Consider the following 27,337-nt stretch of genomic DNA (forward strand, 5'->3'; position numbering starts at 1 on the left):
TAAGATGAGAAAAAAATATTTTCCACTAAGAAAAATAAATGCTTTCATCTGGCTGTAATAGCGCAATGTGTGCCAGGCAATTGTTGTTAATTAATTGACCCTTCGCTAACCCAAACTTAAAAGCATTTCTGACCAGTCCTATCTTAACATCTTAACCATACACCATTGTGTTTAAGTTGTTTCAAGCAGAATTTTATAGAAATAATACACAAACTTTTGCTGGATCACTTGTAATAGTGACACAAAGTACCCAGAGAGAATACATGCAGTGTTTTCAAAATCATCAAATAAATATCAAGAACAGCATGCTATAGATTAAACGGTGGTAGCCATCATTCCCAATTAACATGTTTAACATCAACAAGGACACCTACATTTGCTACAAGGTAAAGCTAATAACTTAACAATAATTCATTTATATATTGATTTAGGTCTAAGTAAATGCAATACTAAATAAAGAGTTCACAGCACGTTAGTGTGTTATGAGCGGTTCTGTTTACTTACACTTTGTTATGAGGTTTGTTATAATTGTGTGTTATAATTGTTTGCCTTGATTCTGATACATGGTCTCCAGAGTTTTCACTCAAAATAATATGCAATTTAACCATTTCTTTTACAAAAAAAAGAGGCCAGATAAATATGCTTTACAATGTAACTCTTCATTCCAGCCCACATTAGAATATTATCAATTCCAATCATGAGGATATTTAGCCAAAAACTAAGCTGTTCAGGGCAGTCTCCCATTAATTCTAATGGAGAGTTCTGCAAAGCTTGTCAGAGCGAGCAACAGTAACCGTGGGGGATGGATATTAGGGAAGGGTCAATTTACACAAGGAGGTGGGCCATTTTTTACAGTACATCCAAATGATAAATACATAAATGACACAACCAAAATCCCAGCATATAGGCTTATTAAACAAATGTCTTTTTTCCCCAAACAATAGGTGATTCAGTCTAGTATTTTATTTTTGTCTACATGAGTCTGTATTGCAAAATATTGTGTTCATAATTAAGTATACCGTGCATTTTTTGCAGTTTATTGTGAGTTGTGCAGCAAAAACAGGCTTAACAACAAAACTCGCAGGGCTGCTTCTACATTGATACTGCTGTACAGCATTATACTGCTTACGTGTATGGTGTGAATTGTAACCTGTTAATATGGTTACTGAAAGGAAAACCTGTTTCTTGCATGCTCCAGATGCAGGATGTGTAAAACACACTTTGGTACACAACTTAGGATTGCAATAAGTGGAAATGGTATCATTGCTGTATGGTCTATTCATTCTGTACATTTTGGTTTGAAGTGTTTGAATTTGTCCCAGCTACTTCCTTTGAATCCATAATTTCCCATCAGTCCCTGTGGAAGAGCCTCCCATTGGCATACGGGAATTTTGTTGTTTTCTATTTGGCCTGTTTCTGGCAGCCACACAAGTATTTCTGTTTTTACGAGTCACTTGGCATCATGGGAAGGATATGGAGCATTGACAATTGGGAGGTAGCAGGAGTTATACATTGGAAAGACTTGAGCACTCAGTTCATTCTGATTAGGAAACTGCTGGAAAGCGTTATATGCAATTTTGGGAACAGCCAGATGATACTAATTGCTGTAAAACTAGGTGGTAACCCATAAACTTTTTTATTTATCAAGTTATTTCTTATTTGGTGCTTGAGTCTATTCATTTGAAAAAGATTGCATTTTTTTTATTATTATTATTCTTAACTTAATCTGTGTGCCCTTGTTTTGATTCAGACCAGTTATGTGGAACCAAATAAATCTATTACTGGAACCAGGCTTGAACCCTGGAGACCTCACCTATATGACCAAGATTAGGTTGTAAAGAGATAATTTTCTAATATGTCTACTAGGCCTGGAAAATAATAATAAATTCCAAGTGGGAAATAATAGTTCACACAAGACATTTTTTGTATTACACTTATTCATGGAGCCCGTATTCTTATATTACAAAACATTTTTTCAAGCAAAACACTGTCATAACTTGCCTGACAAGCATTTTTTGTTTATTTTAATTATTATATTATTTACAGATTCAGAGTAAATTTTGGAGACTGTTTTAAAATCCGTGGAGATCATCAGTTACAGAAACACTCAAACCAGCAATTATTCAATTATCCAATCGTTTGGCTGCAGTGCATAAAATCATGCAGATACGAGTAAGCAGCTTCAGTTAATGATCACATCAACCATCAGAATGGGGGAAAATGTGATCTTAGTGATTTGGACCGTGGCATAATTGTTGGTGCCAGATGGGCTGGTTTGAGTATTTCTGTAACTGTTGATCTCCTGGGATTTCCACGCACAACAGTCTCTAGAATTTACTCCGAATGGTGCCAAAAACAAAAAACATCCAGTGAGAGACAGTTCTATGGATGGAAACACCTTGTTGATGAGAGAGGTCAACAGAGAATGACCAGACTGGTTCAAAATGACAAAGTCTACGGTAACTTGGATAACCACTCTTGTACAATGTAGTGAGAAGAATAGTGAAATGCTATTCTGAGATGCGGGTTAGCTGTTTTGGTGGCATATATATATTAACATTTGTAAGGTCAAGCCAAATATACTGTAACACATCTTTGTTACTTGCAAATTATCTTGTTTTCTGTTCTGTTATCTGTATGTTGTCCAGATGCATCTGTGTAAAGGTGTAGGTTAATAGATCTTTAGTTACTTTTTGTTTTAGGCTCTTTCCATTATTCTTTCTTTTTAAATACAGCATTCTGTAAAATTGATACAGACGATTTAACAACATTTGAATCCTTTTTATAGCATGAGGAATGACAAGTAAACTATATAAAATATATTAAAATGAAAATAAATCAGTTGACATAATATTTAGTTTACTCTCATGAGAACAACATGGATAAACACCTCTTCATAGACACTTTATTTAGAAAAAGAAAAACAAAAGTTTCAAGCCTTAGTTTGACCCATTTTGTGAAATGTGTCATTTAGTTTATTACAGGTTTTCTTTATCAGAAGCACCATGTTCAGGTGAAGAGAATATTCTGGACCTCATCAGCTAAGTCTCTTTTAATACATGACAGAATCAATTAAGTGTGATCTTATACTTGGCACTCCATAGACTCTCTTCAGTAGGAAAACCAAACACTTGCCCACTCTCAAATTAGACGCTAGCTCAGATTAATTTAATACTCAAAATATTTTGTTCGCCTTTTCATTTGCTGTTCAAGTTTGCTGCTATTTTTCGGGGCTGATTGCCAGGGGCGCTGAAAATTATATTAAGGCGCTTAAATATAAGTACTACCCTAAATATTTATCTCTGCATTTCAGTGACAGCTCCTGTTATAGACCTTTCTTATAAACAAACAAGATCAATTCATTTTGGAATCAGAAACTGAAGCAAGTTCAAACCCCAAGACATTTCTCGGGAAAATGTTGTATATTTGCTTGCTATTTTACACAGCCTCACACATGTTCCTTTTTTTTGTCAATTTTTGGTTTGTAAAATTTGTAAATGCTAAAAGCTCATGTCAGAAAGCATCAATCCAACCAATCTGGAAAATCCTGAGGTTTTATCAACAAATTCTTATCATTTATCACGCTCACTCATATATATATTTCGTGACTGATGTGACTGATGCACAAAGTGTGTGTTTGTGTGTGTGTGGGAGGGAGGGAGGTTGGTTTGCGCTGAGGGTTTGGTTTGCTGGGTGTTCCATTTGGGCGTTACTGAACCTGGAGGTGACACACCTACGGCACATCAGCCTTGGCCGTGCTCTGACAGATCAACCTACAGGAACACACACTCCCCATTTCAAAATGCTCCTACTGGGGCCACATAGTAGTAACTTTGTATAGCTCTGCGGAACAGAGTAAAATTGATGTTTGAACCATTCATTTTATTATTGGTTAATTTTCATTATTACTGTAGGTTCACAGTTCTGTAATGGCCCTTGTATATGATTTGTGTCAACGTTCCCCAATGCCTTAAACTCAAATTTACAGAATTGCCTCTGGTACCATGTTGCCCACAGGTGAAGCATTGTAATATTATGATTACCAGATGATTTGCACGACATGCCTTTACATGGGTGGTGTCAGCACTTATGCATATCTTGGTACATCGAGTTGAAGGCATATCATGAAATTCCAAAAATCTAAAACAACAACAACAGCATGTCAATGTAACCTATAAGTCCCATAAATTTGCCCTTCCACGACACCTATCATTTACCTGGCAAACCTCTGTGGCAATCATGCTGCAAATTTGCCACTATTTATTTTTCACATGTTAACAAGTCTTGCATCAAACTCTTCATTGTTGCCATAGAAGTGTTTGCCAGTAGTGGCAAATTGTCCGTTTGTTTGCAAAAGTTTGCTGCACATTCATCACTACCGGTGCAAACTTTGGCAATAATTTGCGGCAAATCATCTTATTTGCATGTGAAAATAGCAATAGTGTCATATACAGCTTGTTTGCCAAAACTCTTTTTTTTTTTCTTTATATAAAGTAAAAATACCATTTGCATTGCTTTTCACGTAGAGGTCAAAGCAATGCATGATGCTAGAGCTGCTGTGAAGCCCTGACCATGTCATGTGAAAGTGTTTGATGAACGGTAGTTTCCTTTCCTGTAATGACAAATTTCCTAGTGAAACAGAAAGACGGTCCAATTTCAATTAAATAGCCATTAGTCTTTAGTTTAAGTTGCAGCTGCCAACCCTGATTTCCCAGTTGCTTTTATCAGTGACTGGTGGTATTAGGAGGAGGGGGCATTCTTATTTTAGAGCGTATTTTATTGATCAAATTTTGATACAACACTGTACAAGATTTAGTAGTCACAAGTGTCAATAATATTTTGTTCTGTTTTACCCGAAGAGAAGGACAGTACATTTGAAATACCTATATATTTTAATAACTTGACTGTTCGCAAGCTGCTTTGGTTTTGCTTTATTTGACATGCCAGCTCGCTTGCACCTCGCGAGCGGCAGCATGAACTGATTCCCCACATAGATGCGCATTGGAGATCAAAGTTCTGGAAGTAAACAATTATAGTGAAAAGGACTTCAATATTGATCTGTTTCTCAGAAAACCTTTATTTTAACCACTGGGAGTCAAATGAATTACGTTTACTATGATTGTCTGTGCTTTTTTGAGCTTTAAAGTGCTGATCACTATCCACTAGCATTATACAGAGCTGAGATATTCTTTTAAAAATCTTTGTTTGTGTTCTGCTTAAGAAGAAAGACATACACATCTGGGATGGGACGAGGTTGAGTAAATGATGACAGAATTTTCATTTTTGGGTGAGCTATACCTTTAAAGCTCTGTCTGTTCCTTATACAACACTTGTATGGCTTCAGAAGAACTTAAATATAGTGCACAAGTGATATGGATGACAAATATGGTGATTTCATGTGCTTTTGGAACTTGACAGTCGCATCTTCTCACCACTAAATCTTGTGTTTCAAGGGAAGAAATACGTAATATTGGTTTTAAACGATGAGTGTGAGTAAATGGTCATGGCAGAAATGTATCCCTTTTTATGTGTGTGTTTTTTTTTAAGTATATGTGCCAATATACTTTTAAACATACAAATGTTTTACTGTATGTATTTGTTTAACACAGTAGTATACAGAAAATATCAGAACAATGTAAGCTTAGAGACAAAGTTCATTATTCAGCAGAATAGTGAAAATGTAAACTTTTTTTTTTTTTTTAATTTTATAAAACATTAGTCGTGACATGAAGTTGAATGAAAATGTTATTTATTGAATAACACAACTCTAAAAAAGTTTGAAGATTACATGAAATATTTTGTTGATGGTATGTTTAATACACTAGGTATGAACTAATCCAATTTGAATGGTTGGTTCCACATTTATGTAGGACACTGGACATTCCATATCTGCGTCCTTTCACTATCCACCAGCTCAAAATGATTTAATGAAAGTAAAGTTTGTTCTGATTTGTAGTAAGCTGCCACTTGTTAAAAAGTGTAGATGTTCAACACTTTTCATAAAGGTCTCCCTGTTGGATTTCCTACCATGAGGTCAAAAAGTATTTATGTGTAATTTGTGTAATGTTTGCAGTAATGTAAGAGGATGAAGTGTGTTGAGAACTTGCTTTGTCCTTTCTCTGAGGAAGAAATGGTTTCCAGGCAGACAGGACTTATGGTGACTCAGAAAGAGTGTAAATATTGCATCACTGTACCTGCATAGGCTCTTTGTATCATTGTCTGTATCTACAGTTTTGCAACCAACTGCTGTCTCTTTTATGTTGTCTGGGGAACACAATGTTTCAAAGAGACTCTCCAAGTCCAAACACAGTTTGTCTGATGCAGCACATTCCTTGGCTTCTTTTCGCTAAACAGATGCACAGGTAGCTGTAATAATCTGCAGGGCATTATTGCCTGCCACACCTCCACCAGTGCCTTCAGCCCAACTGCGGGGTCATTAGCCGGAAGCCACCTATCTTCAATGTTTTGCCCAATTTATCCTGGAACATCTCCTGGTGGTGGGGCACTAGTCAGGGACGTCTCCCTGACACCCCCACCCACCTCCCCGAAGCTGGACACCAGATCCCCTCCCAAGTCTTGCATCCTTGCCTTCCCATTCAGACATCCTTCCTTCACAAATTACTTGCAACCAGGGTTCTATATGTCATAATACCTCGACACGACCATATGTACCAGCCTGTTGGCCAACAGGCACGAGATGCGTACTCCATGCCACCGGTTCCGTATGGCATACTACCTCAGCACAAGGCCTCACCAAATATTACCCAGATTCCCTATTCCTTAGATTCCTACTTTTGAACCCCCCACTTTTTTTCCTTCCTTCTTAACCATAGCCAGAAACTCCCTTTCTCAGCTTCCTCTGCAATTCCTTCAAATTCTTATTTTAAAGCTGCTCCTACGATGCCATTGTCTCTAAATAGGTGCTGCATTGATGTTCTCATAAATTCTCAGCACCCAACCTCTACAGGGTAGGTGGTAGTCCTCCATCCATTTCCCCAGCAATTTGCGGCCAGCACATTTGAACTTCTTCCACTCATTGGTTCCCCAGACCTCCTTCCCATAGAACAGTAAGCTCAATCATTACTATTTTCCTAGTTAAAGTTGACCACAACAATACATCCAGCCTCAAAGAGTTAATGGCAACCTCAGTAGGTAATTTTAGCTGCTGGCCAAGGTCGACTATCATTGACCAATCACTTCCAGGTGCCAAGATTGGTCTGGCTTCCTTCCGTTTTGTGCCTTGTGCGGCACCTCCCTTTTTTAACAAAATCAACACCCTGCCTCTGGGGAGCATGGTTGCCTTTGTTTGCCTTAACTCTATGCACCACTAGGATCTCTGCCAACTTCCACAGGACACGATCATGCTACCACCTGTACCGTCCTTGTGCCAGAGCATTCTTACTGACCAGTTTGTGCTACAAGTTTGCTCTTGGGGCCTCACAGAGGGGGCAACTCTCCTTTTTGCCATACCACAGAGACAAATTCCCAAGGCTTGATAGGGTATTGTAGGTGAATCTTATTAGACTTAGCCTGGCCTGGGGTACCTTCCACAGGTCAGCCCATCATCAGATGTCCCCCCCCATCTTAGTTTTTGGGAGGTTTCTGACCACAGTTTGGGAGCACCCCCCATCCAAGGCCTGTTTTTCCTGACTGTTCTTTCAAAAATCTCTTGATGCTTCAGTCTTGAAACCACCTGGTTTAAGACCTCCTCTGCCTTCCAAGTACTGCCTTAGACTTGACCTACACTCACTCACTGCCTGCTCTGTTGATTTTCATAGCTCCAAAACAATCCTGGTCTTTTCCTGCTTGTAGCCCAGTGTGAGTAATTTTAGATGCAGTTTTAAATAATTTCTTCCAAACAACGCTACATCTGAGAAACAAACTTTTTGGCCTTAGTGTCCATCCTTGAATTTGCCTGGGAGATGACAATTGTCTATCTTATCCAGGCCCTCTTTCAGTTGCTTCAGGACCAACTCTCCCATGTGTTTGTCTGAAGATCTGCTGTGTATTCTCTACCTTAACTTCGAATAGGCTGCTCTACCACAACTGAGATTCTTTCCCCCTTAAACGAAATCCGATCGCCCCTTTCTAATAGAAAGACTACATGATTTTGTTGCCAAAACTCTCCTTGTGCTGTGCGTTGCCTCATCAAAAATCATACCTAAACAATATCCAACTTGTTTTCCATTGCCCACACGTTGCGGGAATTCCATTGTTGCTGGTAAAAGTAGACAGCCAAGGGTGATGAGGTCATTGCTGGTGTAAGATTCCAGCCTCTGCCCCAGCTTCCTCTCCTGGCTGAAAGGATGAACCCTTTCCTCTTCAGCACAATGGCATCTTTCTCCTTGCTCAGATTGATCTAAAGAGACACATACAGACAAGTGGCCAGACAGACAGAGGTCATCTTTAACACTGAGAGATGACTGTTATTTTCATCTCCTCTCACCAGCAGAAGAGTTAAGTGTTCAGTGCTTTGGCTCTTTTCTTTCTTTTTATGTGGCATGCAAATAGCTCTGGCCTTTGACCCATCCGATCTGAAAACAGATAGATCTAAATATAGAGTACTGAGAGTTAGAAGTGGCCAATAGACATGCTTTGCTGTGTATGTGAACGACTGGTTATATCATCATCAGTGGTCTCAAACTGTTTCTGGTACAGTTTTAGCCGCTGAACACCTCAGATGCTTTCTTGGGTCATTCTTATTCAATATTTTGAAAGACGGTTAAATGAGTGGTTGTACTTCACACAACCACCATGATACTCATAATGAAATGATGTCATTCACATTTCCTCCAAATCACAATGATGTGGCAAAAGGCAAATCTGGATATTGTCTCTGATTTACTTTAGCTGTCCTGATTCTGAAGCTCAGTTCCTGCATTTGCTGTTTGGGGAGTCCATCAGCAGATGATATTAAATGGCTATCTATCACATTTAAAACTAGCTGTGATTTGTGTGTCCGTAGATCATTTTTAGTTCCTTTTTGAGAATTTCTTTTATATCCAAGTTTTTCCTGTTCTTATTGATTTGAATCGAATGAAGACATGAATCTAAATCAAATTTAATCTAGAAAACGGTGGCAATACCCAGCCTTAGCTAAAAGTTGTAGTTGTAGTTCTGCCTGTTGACAATTGATCATCGTCGGACAGCCTAAGGCCACATCTACTAAACAGTGATTGAAATAGACACTCTACTCAAAGTGATGTTTATCCTTATCTTTACCATAGGAGATCTCCACCCCGTATCCATGTGATGAGTAATGATGGACTTAAGCATGTATTACTCCTTAACAAGGGGAGCGATGCTGAGCAGTGATGTCATATTACTTTTAAAGTAAGACTTTAGACATTCTCCAGAAATCCACTCCTCTTCTGTGGAAACATTAACTTTCTCATGACCCCCTGATCCTGTAAAGAATGTCATTCTGTGGAACAGTTCTTAAGGTCTTCTTAAGGTCACTTTCCACCAGCATGGGAAAGATAAGACAATCTTTTGGCCAATTGAATGCGTTTTTACATTAAAAAGCTTAATGCAGCGCAACGTATATAAAATAACCCAGGTATCTCAACACACATTTTAAAAGTTGAAGTTAACTTGACACAGCGTCTAAAAACATTCCACTCCTGCACGAGACGCTTAAGAAAAAAAATGGCACAACAGTCAAAGCATGTTTACATTGAAATATATTAGACAAATTGTTTGGAGGGCTCTTAAAAGCAGAATGCCTTACAGATTTATTATATTAACATAACAGATAACATTACAACTCATGTACCAGCAGGATAGTTGCTAGTGAATGGCTTGGGACTGTGCATGTTCTTGTGGTACCACCAGCCTCTCAGCATGGTCAGGACATATTTCCTGTAGCTCCATTGTAATTAGACACATGACATTTACAACTCAAAAATGTTTTCTAGAACTCAGTGCACAAAGGTTCAACAAATACCAGTGAGATGAACTGGCATGCAAACAGATTTCTCCAGGTATTGAAGACTTCATTCAGACCTCCTTCTTTTGGCACTTTTTAGAGGCAAGTAGAAAGAGGACAGGAAATGAAGGGGAGAAAGAAGAAATGGGATTGGAAAATCACTTGATCTCAATTTGAATTTGTGTTACACATATAAGCACCTCAGCTCAATGTGATGGAGCATCTGGCCCTAGGCCACAATTCCAACCTGTTCACCATTTTTATTCAGGAAAGGAGGAAAACAAATATTGAAACTTTCTAAATAGTTTGAAGAAAAAATATTTTGCAGTCTTGAAAAACTCATTTTAGTTTAAGTGTTTTTGTTTATCTGTGAACAAACTGCCCAATAAACACTCGTTTGCTGATCATCATGACTGGTCACGGTGAAGAGCTAATCTTTTTCCTCGCATTTTTCCCCCTCTTTTCCATCATCTATGAGAAGTTTTGATTTGATCCAATAAATGTAACAAGCTCGGTTGTATGCGGTGGGTTGTGTTGTTAATAAGTTGCATAATATGTGCCTCAATGGACAGACTGCTTCCTCTGCTTCTCTCTTCTACTCGTATGTGACTCAGTCAGGCTCGTAGATCAAGTGAGTCACGGGAGCGATGAAAATCAAGTTGAAATTGCATCTTTATCCTTTGAAAATTCAAGACAGCGTGTGACAAAATAATTTTAACACAGCCTGTGTTTGTTTGTGCTTTGCGATGATGGGAATGCTTATTTGTTTGTCTTATTCTTAACCCTTGACAGGGAGGAGCGTTCTTTAAGCGAGAGGCATGTAATGTTTATTTACATGCTGGCAAACATTTACATTCCACTTTTTTTTCCGTCAGTGTCACAAAAATGTTATTTCAGCTTATGTACATCTCACGCATCAAGGAGCAATTGTGCCTCGGAGACAAAGCTGGCTGTTGGGTAGAGTTAGGCCAGGCAGAAGAATGGTGGAACACTTTGTGAAAAGGTGGCAATTCGTTTTTTCCCCCTAACTCTGAATTTGCATACCTGTGTACTGCTCCAGTCAGGGAAGCTCATGCAAATTGGGATCGCCTATGCAAATGAGGTCAGCCTGTGGGAGGAGAGGAGGAAAGGCAAGTAGTCCGTGTTGGCATGCAAGCATTTCTCCGCTCACGCAGCCAGCAAGAACACAGCAATGCAAATTCTGTGATGAGCATATACCCACTCAAATCTCTTCTTTCCCTAATAGCGGAGTGTTTACAATAAGATAATCTGAAAATAGTCCTGCACTCGGTTGCTGTCTGAAACTTCAAAAATCTAGCTTTCTTACCAAACCATTGTTCACTGCTTGGATAAAAAAAATACAGCACATTGTCTTGAGCTGTTTTATCTTGAAACTGGGAGAACAGAGTTTCCTCTTACATTAATCTCAGTGGCTTAATTTTCATATCCTTTGTGGCACATTGTTAAAATGACTTGCCAAGAAACATAGCACTGACTTTTGGCGTCTGGATGTGATGTAAGTTGGGTCAAGAGATGAAGGCATCCTCACCGGTGCAGGATATCCTGTGGTGTTGCCATTTGCCCCAAGAAAGGTGGAGGGGGAACCACCACATCAAGTTGACATTGATATAATAAAGGGTTATAACACTGTGGTCGGGCACATTACATATTTCTTCCTAATGTCTACGCCATATCAGAAACCCTAATTTTTGCAACCTTTTCAGGAAGCATCAGCTAGTTGAATGGTCTAGTAACCGCTTGCTGTTATTTGCCAACACATGTTTATTTGAGGGAAATACATTTATTAAGTACATTTAAAGTAATAGTTCACCCAAAAATGGAAATTGACATCATTTTCTAACCCACAGGTCCTTAAATATTTAGCAGAATGTCCAAGCTTCTCTTTTCTGCACAACAAAGCCGTATGGTGATTTTTACTATCAAGCTAACAGTAAAGGTCAAATTATACATTGTTTGCCTGCATTGCTGATCGATCCACGCACAGTATGAGTAATGCAAATTTTGTCAACAGCACTGTCTGAGCAGACTTTCCGCATGCAGTGTAGACTTTCTCAAACATTCCTTGTCTGTGCACATTGTCAGTACATGCGCCTGCAGTTGACTGTACTAAAATAGTATTTATAGAAGTTGTAGTGTGCAATGCTTCGAACAATTCATAATTACTTGCGGACGTGGTCGACCAGGCACGATCTGATCCAGATCACAGAAAACCGAAGTATACCTAGGCCTTAACAAGTGAGCTCCAAAAGAACAAAAAAGCACCAAAAGTCATATGATGGCTTTAGGTGATAGCTAAAAATTATTATTATATATATATATATATTTTTTCTAAATCATGATAAGTGGGACAAGGTTTAAGGCACCTTATAAAATGAGAAGAATCTTAATTTGTTCTTGCGTGTATCATGATGCACTAGGATTGAATAAGCAAAAGGTTGATAGTTAAAGGAAGTTTTCACCTGGAAATTCATCATTGACTCACCCTCATGTTGTTCTTAAGCAATATTACTTTTTTTTCTACTACTGAGCAGAAAAGGAGGAATTTTTAAGGATTTCCCGTTAGCTGATTTAGGTGGAATGGCAGTTGATAGTGACTCACTTTACCCAAAATTGTCGTATAAGTAGTCCATGTTACTTATGCGTCATATTCTAAGTGTTCTGAAGGTACATGATAGGTTTTGGTGAGAAACAAGCCAATATGTAAATTATTTGCAAGTGAAAATCACACAATGGAGCACAATTAAACCTTGCAGTACCAAAAACAGTCTAGGTTCTCACGTGAAAACATAAACAAGCTTCTCTCATTTACTCATGAATGTATATGCGCAAATTTGGACTATTTGACTACTTAAATTTTAGGTTGTTTCGTATACCAAAACCTATTGAATGCCCTTTTAAGGCTTGGTATATGACGCACAAGTCGTTTTTTTGCTTTAAAGTGAATCCCGTCATTGAATGGGACACCCTACTGTAAATTCCTCCTTTTGTGCTCTGCAGAGAATAGAAAGTCATGTGGATTTGGAACGACATAAGGGTGATGACAGAATTTCATTTTTAGTTCAACTATTCGATTAAAAGCCTAGCATTTGAGACTATTATTATCTTCTTATTTAGCTTGGTATGTTTTATTAATTACTGTATTTATTTGTTTTTAGGATAAAATGTTGACTACCTCCCTTTTTCTCTCCTCTGATAGCACTTGGTGTCATGGGATGCTGGTAAACCTGAGTGTCTCTTGCAGCTGGTGAAAGAGCTGTTGCAGCAGTACCATCAGTACCAGTGCCAACGGCTTCGTGACAGTTCTCGCCTTCTCTTCGAGTATGACAGCCTGCTGGAGGACCCCAATTACGGCCGCAGTATGGAGGTCTATGCTGGCCGCAAAAACAGCTGGGTACCTATAATGCATTCCCTCATACATGTTTATTAATGCTCCAGTTCAGGGATTCCCAATTGGTGGATAGTGAACCCCTAGTGTATTGATCCTCAAAGTCTGGCCTTTCCAAATCTGGGGTAAATATATTAATACAGGATTTAGATTAAGGTATAAAATGTTCTGCAATTTATTAAATAATTTTTCTTCCTTTTTTGGGGGAATTGGGAATTTTCATTGGGAATTGTGAAGAAAAGCGTTATTATACAGTATAAGAATAGTCAGATACAGTATATGAATGCTGTCATAATTTATTAGTTCACAGTAACAAACCGCTTGTGACATATTCAAACTGTGTGTGGCCCATTTATCAATAAAACATTTAGATGGCAGTGCCCAATAGATTCAAGGCCCTTTAAACAGGTTAGATTTAACACTTAATTCAAGTCTTTTTCTTTTTTGGGAGGGATTTTCTCCACAATTTGGAATGCCCAATTCCCAATACGCTCTAAGTCCCCATAGTGGCGTAGTGACTTGACTCAGTGTGGGTGGCTGAGGGTGAATCACAGTTGCCTCCGCGTCTGAGAACATCAATCTGTGCATCTTATTGCCTGGCTTGTTGAGCGCATTACCGCGGAGACATAGCGGGTGGAGGCTTCACGCACAACTCACCACACGCCCCACCAAGAGCGAGAACCACACATTGTATCAACCATGAGGAGGTTACCCCATGTGGCTCTACCCTCCCTAGCAACTGGTCCAATTTTTTATTATATATAAAATACACTACTATTAAAGCTTTGCGATTATTAAATACAGTACACTTATTGACTGCATTATCAATAAACACTAATTGTTTTGTTAAGAAATTGCATTTTGCAAGTTTGCATTGCATCATAGGCCTGAGTGTCAGGTTACACACAGAGGGCAATGGTTACCCTGTAAGGAGCAGAGTGTTACACAACTGCTCAAAAACTAACACACATGCCATCACACACTGGTACACAGATGGTTTTGTAATATGGTTGTTTTTAGGAAGAGTGTAGTTTGTTGGACTGTGGGTGTGAGTGTCTTGCTTCACAAGTTTTAGTCTTTAAAGGGATGTGGTGAGGATAACTGGTCTGTGGGATAACAGACTGTGATTGGGAAACATTTGCGTAATGCTCACCTATTATGATGTAACCCAAGTTATGTATTTTCTGCTAACATAAACAAGAAGTCAAAGAATGAAAGTGAGTATCACTATGGCCTACTTACTCTGGAGGGCAGAGCACTTGAAATTCTCCTTTGGTACCATCACCATCTAGGCACAAAATCGCTTTCCAGAACATTTACATTTACTGTTCCTGAATGGCAGAATTAGCTTCCAAACTTTTCTGTCTTCTGTACTTTGTCACACCTAAATCTTTGTATGAGCTTGGACTTTTTAGCCAGTTTTGTAACCTGGTATTGCAGTTATTATTTTCATATAATTAATTGTTTGTGTTGTACAATTTCAAGCACAAGTTGCTTTGTATTAAAGTATCTGTTTAATGAATAAGGTAAATGTAATTTCAGTACCCCGAAGAGTTTCTCAGATATCCTATTCCATATACATTTCAAGTGCCTCAAAGCCTTTCCTTTATATTGTGGTCACTGTTCTCCAATAGGTTCCACCAGAATCAGCTTTAGTGTCAATGAAATGGTGAGAATGTTTCCTTGATAATGTTGCAGCCTAATTCGTGTTTATAGCTAGTGCTATAAACCGATCATGAAATTTGAGGCTGATATTGATCACCCATATTTTAACACTGTGATTGGCTGGGGGCCTGGGTAGCTCAGCGAGTATTGACATCCAGGGCGTGCTGATTGACTCCAGCCAGGTCTCCTAAGCAACCAAATTGGCCCGGTTGCTAGGGAGGGTAAAGTCACATGGGGTAACCTCCTCATGGTCTCTATAATGTGTGGTTCTAGCTCTCGGCGGGGCACGTGGTTAGTTGTGCGTGCAATGCACTCAACAAGCCATGTGGTAAATTGCGCAGATTGACTTTCTCAGATGTGGAGGCAACTGAGATTCGTCCTTTGCCACCAGGATTGAGGTGAGTCACTATGCCACCATGAGGACTTCTGCATTGGGAATTGTGGAGAAAAAACACAGTGATTGGCCAATACTGATCTGATCACTGATATTTGTTTTTAAAGTAATAAATATTGGTGTGATAAATATGAACCCCCTCCCACACTTTTATAAGTTATATGCTGCAGTCATGTGTTAATATCCCACAATTTACATTTATTTGCATTAAAAACAGTTATGAATAGTTCTGTTAAACTATCAGAGATCATTGTGTCACACTGGCAACCAGTAAACACAATGAGTGCATCACACACAGAAGAGATACGTTCAAAAATAAGAGAGATATATCCATTACAAGCTCTAAAACTACTTCAGGGAGAAATTATTAGCATCTTTGATTTGTTTACCTTCTTTTGAGTTTTGTTGTAACACAAATCACAATTTATTAAGCACGTTAATAACTTTTATATTTGATGTCTTACAGAAGTCATTTTTCACTTTGTGATTCTTTTGAAAATATTCTGAACTGTGGTATTAGAGCAACAAAATAGACAATATAGTCACATTCCTGAGAATGAGAGCTTTCATTTGACATATGACTTGTGTACTTTCATTTGACAAAGACTTTTATAGTCATATTAATATTATATTACCTCTAGGTGGCGCTTATTTGCGACGGATGTTTTCAGGCCTAATTTTGTCATTTTATGTAACATGGTTGGGATTCATGGATGCTATTTAATGAGATGTTCCGATTCTAAGCACACTCACATTCCATCACCTATGACTCTTGAAAATGGGCACCATGATTTTCATTCAAATGTAATTCAAACATATTTTTTAAATAAACTGACATATTCATCTGAATTTCTCAAATGCTTAGTATCGTGCAATGTGCAATGTTGTGCTTTGAGGGCTGAGAAAGTGCTCATTCATTGGAGTTGCAGTGTATGTGTGATTTCAAGATTGTGTGATTTCAATTTAAAAATCACCTCTGAATCTAGGCAAGATTGGACAATTGCAATCTGTGCTTCCCTATTTATGGCTGTTAAAGACCCAGTGAGATCATAATTAAATTGTTGCTGCTTTTAGTCCATATCTATTAGCTTTTATGTCATCTATATGCTGGTGTTCTTCTAAACATTGAAGACATAAGCAATTTAAGTCTGCAGTCTCTTTCTTCCAGCTAAAAAGACTCAGGAAAAAGGAATATCCATGATGTCACACAGAGGTTCCATCTACGTACATCTATTTAGCGCATGGCACTTCGTAGGGAGCACAATCCATGCTGTAGAGTCAATGAAAACAGAATTTCCAATAATAATCAATTCAAGTTTTGAATGACCGTTATCACCTTTCAGCATTCTGAAGCTATCAGAATGGAGGATAATTGTCTTAGAAGGGAATAGGACATATGGATGATCACTTCTGATTGGAACACACTCGTGGGAGTTAGACGCAAAGTTTATTTTTAATCCAGCCATTTTGTTGGAGGTTCTTGGAAAGTATTGCACAAGCGTTCTTTGTTTAGTGTATTGTGATTCAAAACATTGATACGGTATACTGTGATGTTTTACTCGCTTGTTTCTCATTAATCTACATTGATTTGCACAACGAATCAAGTCTGGTCGTGAGCAAAGACCACATTGCGCTGTGTTTGTTTGTGGGCTGGGTACGTAGTAACATGGTCGGTATGATCATCGTTCAGTTCTCACATCAGTGGAAAACTGTTTGGACTCTTTAATGAGATCACTCCTCAGTTTCTGTACCAGTTATACTCTCTAGTAGAAGCACGGTGGACAGGTCGGATGTGTTTGTGTGGGCTGTGAATGTTAAAGCCTACTGGCTGTTTTTTAAGGCAAGAGCCATTCAACAAATACAGCCCCAACTTCACGTTTCAGTTGGAAATATGTCAACAGGCCAAAGAAAGCTGCTCTTTTCAAGGCATTTCACAGGGACCTTAAAGTTGTTAGTAACTGTTACTCTATTTCTGCACAATTAAAGAAATAGTTCACCCAAAAAAGACATTTCTCATCATTTACTCACCCTGATGCCAACCCAGATGTGTATGAATTTGTTTTATTTGCTGAACTCAAATTTCTGAAGAATTTCTGTGCTCTTTTGGTACGAGTAAATGGGTGCCAACATTTTTAAGCTACAAAAATCACACAAATCAGCATATAAGTAATCCATAAGACTCCAGTTGTTAAATCAATGTCTTCAGAAGCAATATGATAAGTTTCGGTGAGAAACAGATCACTTTCATATTCTTTTTCTTGTGTTTTTGATGATTCACATTGTTAATGCATACAATCCCCAATCCTCTAAAGGACTTAAATATTGATCTGTTTCTCACCCATACCTATCATATCACTTCTGAAAATATGAATTAAAACACTGGAGTCGTATGGATTACATTTAGGGTGCCTTTAGTGCTTTTTGGAACATCAAAGGTTTGGCACCCATTCACTTGCATTGTATGGACCTACAGAGTTTAAATATTCTTCTAATGGAAGTGAATGGGGCCCATTTTTGGAGGGTTTAAAGGTAGAAATTTGAAGCTTATAATTTTATGAAAGTATGTACATTCATTCTTCTGTTAAAACTCATGTATAATTTGAGCTGTAAAGTTGTTTAATTTTTTGGGGGGGATTTTAGGTTTTGTTGACATTACATCATCATGGCAACAAAATTGTAAAATTGTGTATAACCTTACACAGAAATGTTAGTAAGCAATTTTGTCTCACAAAAATCATGTTAACATGAGTTAAACTAAGTATTTTAACAAAAAATTGGCCCCCATTCACTTCCATTGTAAGTGCTCACTGTAACTTAGAATTTGCCTTTTTGTAAAGAAAAGGAGGGATGAGTCTGAATTAATTTTTGTAGGAATCAATATTATGCTACAAAAGCTGTCAATTGAGCATCTACAATATATTCAATTCGTTTCATTTTCATATAAAGAATCGCAATGCATGCAGCTAAGCATTATTATGTGTTGATAAATCTTTACATGTTTTACTTACTTAAATGTGTTTATATTAACGTGTATTTGGGAATGTGCTTATGTCAAAAGTAGGGTAACCAAGTAGGTTAGAAATGTTAAAGTATATGTGTTTTTGTTCACTATTTGATGCTCTTGTTGTTGTGTTTTTTTTTTTTTTTTTTACTAGACTGGAGAGTTCTCTGCTCGATTCCTTCTCAAACTCCCAGTGGATTTCAGTAACATCCCCATCTATCTTCTCAAGGTAGGACACATCTGTCAATGTACACACACATGTAGAAACACAAGGCTCTATATCTTAGAGATATAGTTTTGTTTGGAGAAAAGCTATTTTTTCCTGTTTATTACTGCAGAAACGTTTCTACAAAGTGTTGCATGTAAAAGCACATTAAAGAATCGGTTGCTTTTTTTGCTAGTCTTTATTTCGCTGCTCATGTTCGTCTGTGTATGTGTATGTGTGTGTGTGTGTGTGTGTGTGTGTGTGTGTGTGTGTGTGTGTGTGTGTGTGTGTGTCTAGGCTGTGAGTTGACTAATCAGCAGCCTGTCACTCCCAATCAGCTCTGAGCTGTGTTGTGTCTTTAGGCTTTCTCTCTCTCTCTTGCTCTCTCTCTCGCTCTCTCTCTCGCTCTCTCTCTCTCTCTCCTCCCCTTTTAGTCACCCCCAGTCTTGTCCTCCCTCCCCTCGTTTTTTCTGTACTCCCTCTCTTGCGCATGGCCATGTGTATGTTTGTGCCTTTTTGTTCAAGAGAGAGCACGTACGGCCTCAGGAGTGCCTTGCTCTATGGCCTTTTCCAGTCGCAGCCATGTTTGTCCTCCCCAAAAGAGCTGAAATGATGTTAAACATACGGAAAACGGCATCCGTCATCAGCATCACCATCTGAGCGTTCAGTCCCTCAGCAGTACACTACACTCAAGCACACACATATGTACAGTTCACTCCCAGTGGACCGCATTCACTTCAGCTTCAGGTCAGCAGCCTCCTGCAAGGTCATCACTGTGGGTCATTGCTCCCAGCTAACTGCTGTTAGGTGAAGCTTGATATATCAAGACATGGAGATATTGTATGACATTTTACAAATTTGTTTTTGATGAAAATGCTTTCCAAACAAGTTTCCCAAAAAGTGCCTCAGCGGTCAACCTACAAAAAGCTTACTTATAGTTGAATTTTATCAAGATCAAATTCCACACATCACATTTAACTCATTAATTGCAAATTGTTTCCTGTCAAACAGCTGTGCCTTGATATCAGATAGCCAAAATATTCGAAACTGTATAATTTAGGAGCGGTTTAGAGATTTTATTTAGAGATAATTTTAATGAGAAGCTACTGCACTTTTTTCCCTGCTCACATCTACCAAGGGGGTGCTACTTTGTGAAAATCTTCATAAAAGTATTAATGTGCTCAGTCTGGTCTCACTATGGTCTTCATAATATATGAACTTGGTTTTATATTTGTTAGTGAAATTATAAAAGTCATGACCGTTCTTTTCCACCACTGAGATTTCTTGTGTTGTGGGACACTGTTTGTCATAATTTTTCATAGACTGCTTTCCCCACCGACAATCCACAGATTTAGCTCTTTTTTTTTTTTTTGGAGGTTGGATGCTTTAGGAAGGCCAGTGGTACGTGTTCATCTGTAGAATGGATAAACTCTGGAGATTAGCACCTGCAATTGCCTGACTGGCATGTAGACCTGAAAGTGTTAATGAAAAAAGGCAAGGGGATTTATTGGACAAAAGGTATTATTCATTTACCACTCATTTGTCTTTAAAATCAGGTCAATTTATTTGATGTTACTGCTGAGCAATGTTGCCACCTGCATGATGAAATCAGAGAAGTCATGCATCGTTTTACTGGAGTTCGAGATTATTTTGCATGCTCAAGAATGTTCCAATATTAAGCATAAATTTGCCTTATTCTGGTTATGTGATGTATGTGTAATGTATATTAAGCCAATATTTCCTAGCTCACACATGCGTGTATTAATTGGAATTTTAATACACATTTAAGCATTTCATTCTATAGATTCACAGTAAAGGCCTTTTCAAACCGGAGATGACGCAGTTATGTGAAGTGAATCGTTAACAGATGGCCCTTTCACATAGAAAGTGATGCGAATGTTCGCTGTTAGCACGTTCACGTCTTTACAACTGGTCGTGTTAATCGACAAGCAATTTTATCCCATTACAGTAGATGGCTCAGAGCACCTTTGAGCTGATCTGCCCTCTTCCAATGATGGATGAGAAGAAGAAACAGACAAGTTTGCAAAACAACCAAGACAAGCAAACAAGTTCTCTAGTGAGCAGAATGCACATAACATACAAAAATCCCTACCAACAAAACCCATCTACAGCCTATTCCATTATTAGATACTTTAAAACTTCAATGGCTGTCAGTGACTGTAAATGATAGCGCATCAATAATAATTATATAATTTTGTGGAGAAACCACCACATTTTTGGTATACAAAGGTATTTTAATACCTTTTGGCAAACCCCCCCCAAAAAAACACTTAAGATCCGTAATTTAAGTTGTTTATTAAAAAAAGGGATACAAAGGAAAATATGCCGTGATATACTGTAAATTATATTAGATATAAGAGAAATCACATGCGATTAAATGCAAAGGCAAAAAATGCAGCAAAATGGAATACATTATGAAGACAAGGCAGTGATTCAGCAATATCATTTACATGTTAAGAGAAATATTTAAAAAAAATAATGTTTTAGTTTTTAAGGCATTTGATGCTAATAAAATACTCAATTTCACTGCTGGTTCAGGATTCCTCGAGTTCCTCCAGCATTTAATGTCCGTTGTCAAAACCGCTTTCTGTGCTTAAGCGGCATCAGATACACTGGTTTTGTTAAGTGCCTTGGCTCCTGACACTTGATCCAAAGCTCATACATTTTTGGTTAGGGTATTTCATTGCCCAGCGGAAAGAAAAGGAAAAAAAACGACACTGTAAAAAAAAACCTTGCCTATGTCAGCATGCGAATGTTTGCTCCAGGTGTGAATGGCTTCATTGGAATCCATTGTTTCGGTTCAAAAAGTTAATCGCAGCGAGAAATTTTACCTCTCTGAGATTCTCATTGGTCAGTGTATGTTTAAATCTCTTCTGGATTTAAGTTATCATTACAGTGTTTGTGGCTGTTGAAGATCTTTCGTGTTTCTATTGTCTTTGTGAGTCTTCCAACCCTACCTTTACTTTATTTCTGACCATTATTTTCCATTTAAAAAAATTACATTTAGAAGGTGCAAACATCACAGCTGCTTTTACAAATCTTCTAACAAGATGATGGCATATGGTATTTAGACTTCAGACCTTCATGGAATTTTTCGTGACATACTACAGCAGAGCCAGGTCATGAATGTGCTGTAAGTAGTGGTGTCGCACCGTGATCGTTGCCTTTAGTGTGCCATCTCGCTGGTTTTATCTTAATAGGCTGGACATGTTTACCTTTCCGAGTCCACTTGTGTCCCTCAGGGCATGCTGGGCTTGTCATGAGAGCAGCCTGCACTGCAGAAGAGAAAGAGAGCACAATAACCATGACAACGTCACAGGTGTAGCAACGTTATCAGGCATCATTTGTTTCTTTCATGCTATGGACTGAAAGACTTGCAGATGCCATTCTGTCTTGCTTTTATTATTTGATTTTAGAAGCTCTTATTGAACAGGGAGCCACCAACTGCTCAAAAATATACATGAATAACTGCTTACCTGCTGATGCTAAACGTGTATATAACTAAAATACACTATTCTAGAAGGTAGCTGCTTTTGTAGACAGTGGATATATGCTGTCCTAAATGAGATGGAAACTCAGATGTGACTTATGTGAAACAAACTACATCGGCAGGAACTCAGTTAGTGCTGACTCGACAGTCACAATTGATTCCAATTGACGTTGATGTTAGCATGTTGCTAAGTTATAAATGTAGCACTTTCAGAAACCCTTGAGTTTTTCCTTTTTGTTTTTGAGACACAACAATGAATGTGTAGCATTGTCTGATGCAGTGCAACTGCAGTGTGCATTTATGTCTGCAGTTGTCCAAATGAAAGAATGGTTGCTACGAGTCACAGGCAGATGTGAAATGTCAAGCCATATAAAGGCTGGATTACACCAGAGATTAATTAGCCTGAGCCGGAGCACTTTGAACACCCAATACGGCTGATTTAGAAAGTACGTCCTGCCTTACAGGTAAAAGAGGCAATTATCTTTTAGCTACAGATATTGCCTGCCAGACAGCTCGAGAACGTGCTTGCACATTAGCTTGACCAGCCTGAAAAATATAGTTTTTTTTTGGCGTGATCTGAGGTAAAGAAACACAATTTATGATACCATTGTTGTCAGATTTTACATCTGATTTGAAATAAGTTCTTTGATAGTAATCTTGTGAACCGTTTTGGAGATTTGTGTCTTTATCAGTTTTCAGTCGGGCCGAGTGATAGTCTGTGCAAGTTGAGACTATTAGGCTCCAGTCTACAGGTCTTGGGCCAGTTAGAGTCAGAGAAAATTGCATAGTATCCTATATGATGGGAACCTACACAGATTTCTTACCCTCTGACTATGATTCTATCTTGTCGGATATACCGGAGGATATTTTTGAGCCGACTATCCATGACTACAATGGAAATCTTGTAGTGTATGATGCTCCACAACTCATATATAAAATAATACAGTGATCAGCCAATGGAAATCGAGTGTGCAGGGCTGTGTAGGTCAAGAAATGGAGATGGTGTACAAGCACTCAAGCGGACTAGATTATGACAAAATTTACATCACGCATACTGTGCGCGGAGTGATCTGCAATGCAGATGCGCAAATTATACTTTGGCCTTTAGATTTGGCTAAAATGTGGTGCATTTATTTGTCATAATTTTGCAGTCTACTGTTTAAAACAGCCTTTAAATGCTTTAAAATGCTGTGATATTTTGACTTCTGATGTCTAAATTTCCAGAAGCTCATTTCAGGCTTTAGAAGCAACAGAGAGTGTATTACCTCAGGCTCACATTATTGCAGACCAGATTTGGACCAATCATATTCAGTAGACATGGACTGAGCACTTTTATTGCTTGGCTTAACGTGGTACCCGCTCGGCTCTAAATGTCAGCTGTCCCAGTTTGTACAGGCATTGGTGAAGCGAGCTGAGACTCGGTATTTGTGACAAGCCTGATCAGTCTCACTCCACTGGAGCAGTACAGGCTGCTTGCCGAGACCTGACTTCCTGTGCAAAGGCTGAAAGGGAGGATTGCGCCGCCGGCCCTCAGGGATACCACCACCACCACTGATCGTTTTAGACAACTTCAGCGAGTCACGTGCCAGGTCAACAAGTCACTTTTGGCTGCCGTTACAGAGAGGATCTGTTGTTGTTTGATAAAGTCAATATAACTGATATATGAAAATGTTTGAATGGAAATGAAAAAATAAAGATAAAAACTGGAATTGAACAATGAGAATTAATAAAACAAAAAATGGCAATGAATGTAACAACAACTTGTTGATATTGTTGAAATGTATGTATGTATGTGTATAGAGCATGCTTGTTTAATCAAAATAATAATGAAAAAATATTTCCTTCCAAAATTGCTAGAATTTATTCTCTCCCTCATACCATACTTATTTTTAAATCCAATTCCAAAACAGTGCCTAAAGGCCTATTACACCAAGAGCGAAGCAAAAAAGCACAACAAATTGCAGAAGACAGGCCTGTTCACACCAAGAGTAAAAAAAAACTCTGGTCATTCTCATGCAAGATACAACCTATCTGACAGTACAGATTTCACTTATGTTGATGTACATTTTTAACTATCTTAGTATATAAATTTGACTAGCTTCAATGCACTGATATGTTGGGCGAATTTCAATCGAAAGTGAGCATCCCTATGCCCTACTCACTCCAATAAGTAGAGCCCTTTTAAGTGGGTACTCTGAAGGGAGCATTTGTTTACTGTATGAAGATTCGTTTATCACTAGTTTTGAACGAGCCTCAAGTAGCGTCCCCTTCTCACAGTGCTCTTCATGGCCACAAAAATTATGTTTGGAATTCAACCATTGATAATTTGATAAATAATATTATGACAATAATAGAGGTTTACTGTTAGTAATAATAGGACAGCTGTTGTAATAAAGTGGTGCAAAGTAGGAATGGTGTAATATACAGTATATTAATCAAATTTTTATTTTGTCGACAGTTGCTTTCCGTGTCCATTCTTTTTGCTTTGTTTGTTTGTTTGTAACCACTATGGTATTATTTTTTTACTCCGAGACAAATATTGTGAACAGCTGTCAGATATTTCTATCCAGTTATTGACAGTTATTGCTATTGTAATGTACAGTCAGCTTAGTCATTAATGCAAAATTAACTCTTACATGAAGTGCTGATAAATAAAGAATTGTGCAAATTAAAATAAAACATTGATTTGAGATTAAATTATTTGAATATATGGGAACTAAATCCCAAAGTATACTTAAATTTCGACTCGAACGGTCAGCATCTGCGTACAACCGAACGCGAGCCTGTCAACGTATACTCCATTTGACGGTGCACATACTGTACACAGGCAGTTGGCGCACACCAGACTTTTTCTATAGTTTAGACCCAAAAAGTTGTCTTTATATCCCTTCAGACTCGAGTTATACAAATACAGGTATCTCCTAACCTCCTCACACACATGCTGTTGCCATCCGAATCCTCTGTTGAAGTTTTTACCGTAATTTCCTGTTATTTACCGGCGATTACATCATCTAGTGTTTCTTCGTGACAGCAACTGCTCAAATTTGAGTATTGCCACCAGCAACTAATCCGCGCAAATATCTCCATGCGCGTTCAAACACGCGTGGTAAGAAAAATCGGGCTGTGCATGTTCAGTGCTTGGGCACTCAGCTTATGACAAGATTTGCGTCGCGTCCTGAACTCGGACCGAAGTTTACCCAAAGTAAACTTGCAGGATGAGATACAGCAGTACACAGTGATATGCTGCAGTAATTATTAATAAATATTACTAATAATTAGTAGGGCTGTAAATCGATAATTTTTTTATCAAATTAATTCATTGACATGCCGATTAATTAACCAAATTAATCGCAATTTATCGCATTCATGATTATTTTCTGAGATATGACAGCGCAGTTACTGTGTGCATCAGAAGAGGATTTATAGCGATTTAATCATTTAAATTCCACTCTCTACCTCACAGCAAGCTATTGGAGCACATTTGACGCAGCGCATTGCCCTTTGGACTACTTTTGTACTGAATTTTGCTATTTATTTTATTAATTAATCTTTTATTTTTTTTTAATTATTGTGATTAAATGTATACGTCTGTTACATGTTTTATATGCTTAATAAATGTTTATGGTTCGATTTAGGAGTAGGTGTGGGATTAGTGGTTGTAAAATATATACACTCACCTAAAGGATTATTAGGAACACCTGTTCAATTTCTCATTAATGCAATTATCTAATCAACCAATCACATGGCAGTTGCTTCAATGTATTTAGGGGTGTGGTCCTGGTCAAGACAATCTCCTGAACTCCAAACTGAATGTCAGAATGGGAAAGAAAGGTGATTTAAGCAATTTTGAGCGTGGCATGGTTGTTGGTGCCAGACGGGCCGGTCTGAGTATTTCACAATCTGCTCAGTTACTGGGATTTTCACGCACAGCCATTTCTAGGGTTTTACAAAGAATGGTGTGAAAAGGGAAAATCATCCAGTATGGCAAAAAGCAGTCCTGTGGGCAAAAATGCCTTGTTGATGCTAGAGGTCAGAGGAGAATGGGCCGACTGATTCAAGCTGATAGAAGAGCAAATTTGCCTGAAATAACCACTCGTTACAACCGAGGTATGCAGCAAAGCATTTGTGAAGCCACAACACGCACAACCTTGAGGCGGATGGGCTACAACAGCAGAAGACCCCACCGGGTACCACTCATCTCCACTACAAATAGGAAAAAGAGGCTACAATTTGCAAGAGCTCACCAAAATTGGACAGTTGAAGACTGGAAAAATGTTGCCTGGTCTTATGAGTCTCAATTTCAACTCAATTTCTGACTCTACCATCTCAATTTCAGATGGTAGAGTCAGAATGTGGCAGAATGAGAACATGGATCCATCATGCCTTGTTACCACTGTGCAGGCTGGTGGTGGTGGTGTAATGGTGTGGGGGATGTTTTCTTGGCACACTTTAGGCCCCTTAGTGCCAATTGGGCATCGTTTAAATGCCACGGCCTACCTGAGCATTGTTTCTGACCATGTCCATCCCTTTATGGCCACCATGTACCCATCCTCTGATGGCTACTTCCAGCAGGATAATGCACCATGTCACAAAGCTCGAATCATTTCAAATTGGTTTCTTCAACATGACAATGAGTTCACTGTACTAAAATGGCCCCCACAGTCACCAGATCTCAACCCAATAGAGCATCTTTGGGATGTGGTGGAACGGGAGCTTCGTGCCCTGGATGTGCATCCCACAAATCTCCATCAACTGCAAGATGCTATCCTATCAATATGGGCCAACATTTCTAAAGAATGCTTTCAGAACCTTGTTGAATCAGTGCCACGTAGAATTAAGGCAGTTCTGAAGGCGAAAGGGGGTCAAACACAGTATTAGTATGGTGTTCTTAATAATCCTTTAGGTGAGTGTATAACTTAATATACATTGATCTACTTGTTTCATGTTTTTATATTGTTGAAAAGTGGTTCTGTTTAGAGTTTGGGGTAGGGTTAAGGGATCTAAATGATCTATAAAACAGTAAAAATGTACAAATATATTTAGAATTGATTTGTGTATGCAAATATATTTGTAATGAATTGATCAATATGTTACATTTCTAAAGCTGTAAATATGTAGCAAAATGTATGTTTTAGATGCTTTAAAACGTCCATATTGTTAGTTTTGCTGTCTGTCCAAATGGACAACCATGTACGTTTGAATATTACAATTATAAACGTACAAATAG

The 27,337-nt window shown here is 38.3% G+C and overlaps 1 protein-coding gene across 1 annotated transcript in view; it reads left to right on the plus strand.

Annotated features, from left to right (window-relative positions):
* Positions 1 to 27,337, plus strand: part of babam2 (BRISC and BRCA1 A complex member 2) — a 136,090-nt gene that overhangs the window by 35,395 nt on the left and 73,358 nt on the right. Inside the window, exons 5-6 of the mRNA XM_052153560.1 lie at positions 13,146 to 13,340; positions 18,549 to 18,623. Of these exons, the coding sequence (XP_052009520.1) occupies positions 13,146 to 13,340; positions 18,549 to 18,623 (270 nt within the window). The remainder of the gene's footprint in view (positions 1 to 13,145; positions 13,341 to 18,548; positions 18,624 to 27,337) is intronic.

This window comes from Xyrauchen texanus, chromosome 22 (assembly GCF_025860055.1).
Source record: "Xyrauchen texanus isolate HMW12.3.18 chromosome 22, RBS_HiC_50CHRs, whole genome shotgun sequence".
In the NCBI taxonomy this organism is placed as follows: Eukaryota; Metazoa; Chordata; class Actinopteri; order Cypriniformes; family Catostomidae; genus Xyrauchen; species Xyrauchen texanus.